The sequence below is a fragment of the Penaeus japonicus genome, unplaced genomic scaffold (assembly GCF_977035675.1).
Source record: "Penaeus japonicus unplaced genomic scaffold, GWHDUDI00000001_assembly GWHDUDI00000038, whole genome shotgun sequence".
In the NCBI taxonomy this organism is placed as follows: Eukaryota; Metazoa; Arthropoda; class Malacostraca; order Decapoda; family Penaeidae; genus Penaeus; species Penaeus japonicus.
This window is the reverse complement of record NW_028234440.1, coordinates 15,190,959-15,193,458: the sequence shown is the minus strand read 5'-3', so window position 1 is coordinate 15,193,458 and position 2,500 is coordinate 15,190,959. Positions and strand designations below refer to the sequence as shown.

At 66.2% G+C, this 2,500-nt stretch overlaps 2 protein-coding genes across 2 annotated transcripts in view; one reads left to right on the top strand and one right to left on the bottom strand.

The window, feature by feature from the left end:
* LOC122242963 (oplophorus-luciferin 2-monooxygenase non-catalytic subunit-like) overlaps positions 1 to 1,923 on the bottom strand; it is a 7,615-nt gene extending 5,692 nt beyond the window's left edge. Inside the window, exon 1 of the mRNA XM_086532941.1 lies at positions 1,110 to 1,923. Coding sequence (XP_086389067.1) covers positions 1,110 to 1,923 — 814 coding nt within the window. The remainder of the gene's footprint in view (positions 1 to 1,109) is intronic.
* shtd (anaphase promoting complex subunit 1) overlaps positions 1 to 2,500 on the top strand; it is a 51,412-nt gene that overhangs the window by 19,361 nt on the left and 29,551 nt on the right. The window lies entirely within an intron of this gene.

Sequence of the window (2,500 nt, the reverse complement as noted above, 5' to 3'; positions counted from 1 at the left end):
GAAAGGGAGAGAGAGAGGGAGAGAGAGAGAGGGAAAGGGGGAGGGAGGGAGATAGAGAAGGAGAGAGGGAGGGAGGGACAGAGAGAAGGAGAGGGGGAGGGAGGAAGAGAGAGAAGGAGAGGGGGAGGGAGGGAGAGAGAGAAGGAGAGGGGGAGGGAGGGACAGAGAGGGAGAGGGGGAGGGAGGGACAGAGAGGGAGAGGGGGAGGGAGGGACAGAGAGAGAGGGAGAGGGGGAGGGAGGGACAGAGAGAGGAAGAGGGGACGGGAGAGAGAGGAAGAGGGCAAGGGAGAAAGAGAGAGGAAGAAGGGAAGAGAGACAGAGAGAGAGGGGAAGGGGAGAAAGAGAGAGAGAGAGAGAGGGGACGGAAAAAAAGAAAGTGGGGAGAAGGGAGAGAGATGTGGGCGAAGGGAGAGAGAGAGCGAGAGCGGAAGAAGAGAGAGGGAGAGAGAGAGAGAGAGAGGGAGGGAGGGAGGGAGGGAGGGAGGGAGGGAGAGGGAGAGAGAGAGGGGTGGGGGGAGAGGGAGAGAGAGAGGGATGGGGGAGAGGGAGAGCGGAAGAAGGGATAGAGAGAGAGAGAGAGAGAGAGAGAGAGAGAGAGAGAGAGAGAGAGAGAGAGAGAGAGAGAGAGAGAGAGAGAGAGAGAGAGAGAGAGCGGAAGAAGGGAGAGGGAGAAAGAGAGAGGGAGAGAGAGAGAGAGAGAGAGAGAGAGAGAGAGAGAGAGAGAGAGAGAGAGAGAGAGAGAGAGAGAGAGAGAGAGAGAGAGAGAGAGGGCGGAAAAAGGGAGAGGGAGAAAGAGAGAGAGAGAGAGAGAGAGAGAGAGAGAGAGAGAGAGAGAGAGAGAGAGAGAGCGGAAGAAGAGAGAGAGAGAGAGAGAGAGAGAGAGAGAGAGAGAGAGAGAGAGAGAGAGAGAGAGCGAGCGGAAGAAGAGAGAGAGAGAGAAAGAGAGAGAGAGAGAGAGAGAGAGCGAGCGAGCGAGCGAGCGAGCGAGCGAGCGAAAGAAGGGAGAGGGAGAGGGGCGCCGCAGCGCTCAGAAGTGAGCACGCCCTGACATGGGCAAGAGTGCAAGCGCCGAACAGAGGGCGTCGGCGTGGGCGGTGGGTGTCTCACCGGATGGCAGCGTGGCGAAGGGGTTGTCCCACAGCAGGAGCGAGCGGAGGGCGGGGAGCGCCGACAGCTGTGGCGGGAGGGCGAGGAGGCGGTTGGAGTGGAGGTCGAGATGGAGGAGCGACGGCAGGCTGGTGAGGGCGCGCGGGTGGAGGGACTCGACGCGGTTGTTGGCGAGGCTGAGGTGGAGCAGCTGCTCCAGGCCGGACACGCCCTCGGGGACCGCCGCCACGCCGTTGTCGTCCACGGAGAGGTACTGCAGGCTGCGGAAGGCGGACAGCTGCTCCGCCAGGGGGAACGCCGTCAGGTTGTTGTTGCGCAGGTCCAGCACCCGCAGCGTGGCGTGCGACGAGCGCAGCGCCAGCGGCGACACGACGGCCAGCGCGTGGTTGTACTTGACGTGCGCGTGCGTGAAGCTCACGTTGCCGAAGGAGTCGTCCTCCAGCGCCGGCAGCTCGGAGCTCATGACGACCAGGCGCACTATCGCGTCGCCGCCGCTGCCGTCGCCGTCGCCGGGCGCGTCCGCGGGCGGCGGCGGCGACGCGCGGAAGCCCTGTACGACGGCGCGCGGCTCTAGCGCCATGGAGCAGTCCACCAGCACCTCGGCGCCCGCGCCCTCCGCCACGCACACGCACGGCGGCCCGCACGAGGACGACGCCCGCCCGCCGCGCCGGCCCGCCCACCGCCCCGCGCCAGACCACGGCACGCGCCCGCCTCTCCAGGCGCCGCCCGCGCCCACCACCGCCGGAGGCTCCGCGGTGCCGCCCACCCACGCCGCCCACGCCATGACCACCACCGCCAGCGCCCGTAGCCTCATCGCCTCCGCCGTCGCCGTCGCCGTCGCCGATGCTCGTGCGGCGGCCGGGGAGTGTGGCAGAGGGAGCGGGAGCGGGGCGCGCGGACGCCCTGGGCGAGTCGATCCTGCGGTGCCCGGGCGATCCCGGTGCCGGAGACGCTGACGCGGCCGCCCTCGCGAAGCCCGAGGAGTCGCACGGCAGGCCACAGGGGAGGGAGAGGGGGAGGGGAAGGGGGCGGTGCTTGTGCGAGTGGAAGGGGCGGGGGGTAACAAACACACCCGACGGGCAAACAAACAAACAAGAGGAGACGAGACGAGGCGAGCGAGTGAGCGGGCGTGCGAGCGAGAAGGAGCGGCTCACCCTGGCGCCAGCTGGAGTCAACTGTCAAGACGTCCCTCGCACACCGCTCTTATCACCGTCTGCCCCCCTCCCCATCCTCCCTTCTCCCTCCTGTTCCTCCTCGTCCTCCCTCACCCCTTCCCCCTTCCTCCTACCCTCTCTCACCTCTTACCCTCACTCCCACCCCCTTCCTCATCCCCTCCTCCTCACTCCTACCTCCTCACCCTCTTCTCTCCATCACCTCCCCCTCACTCCTCT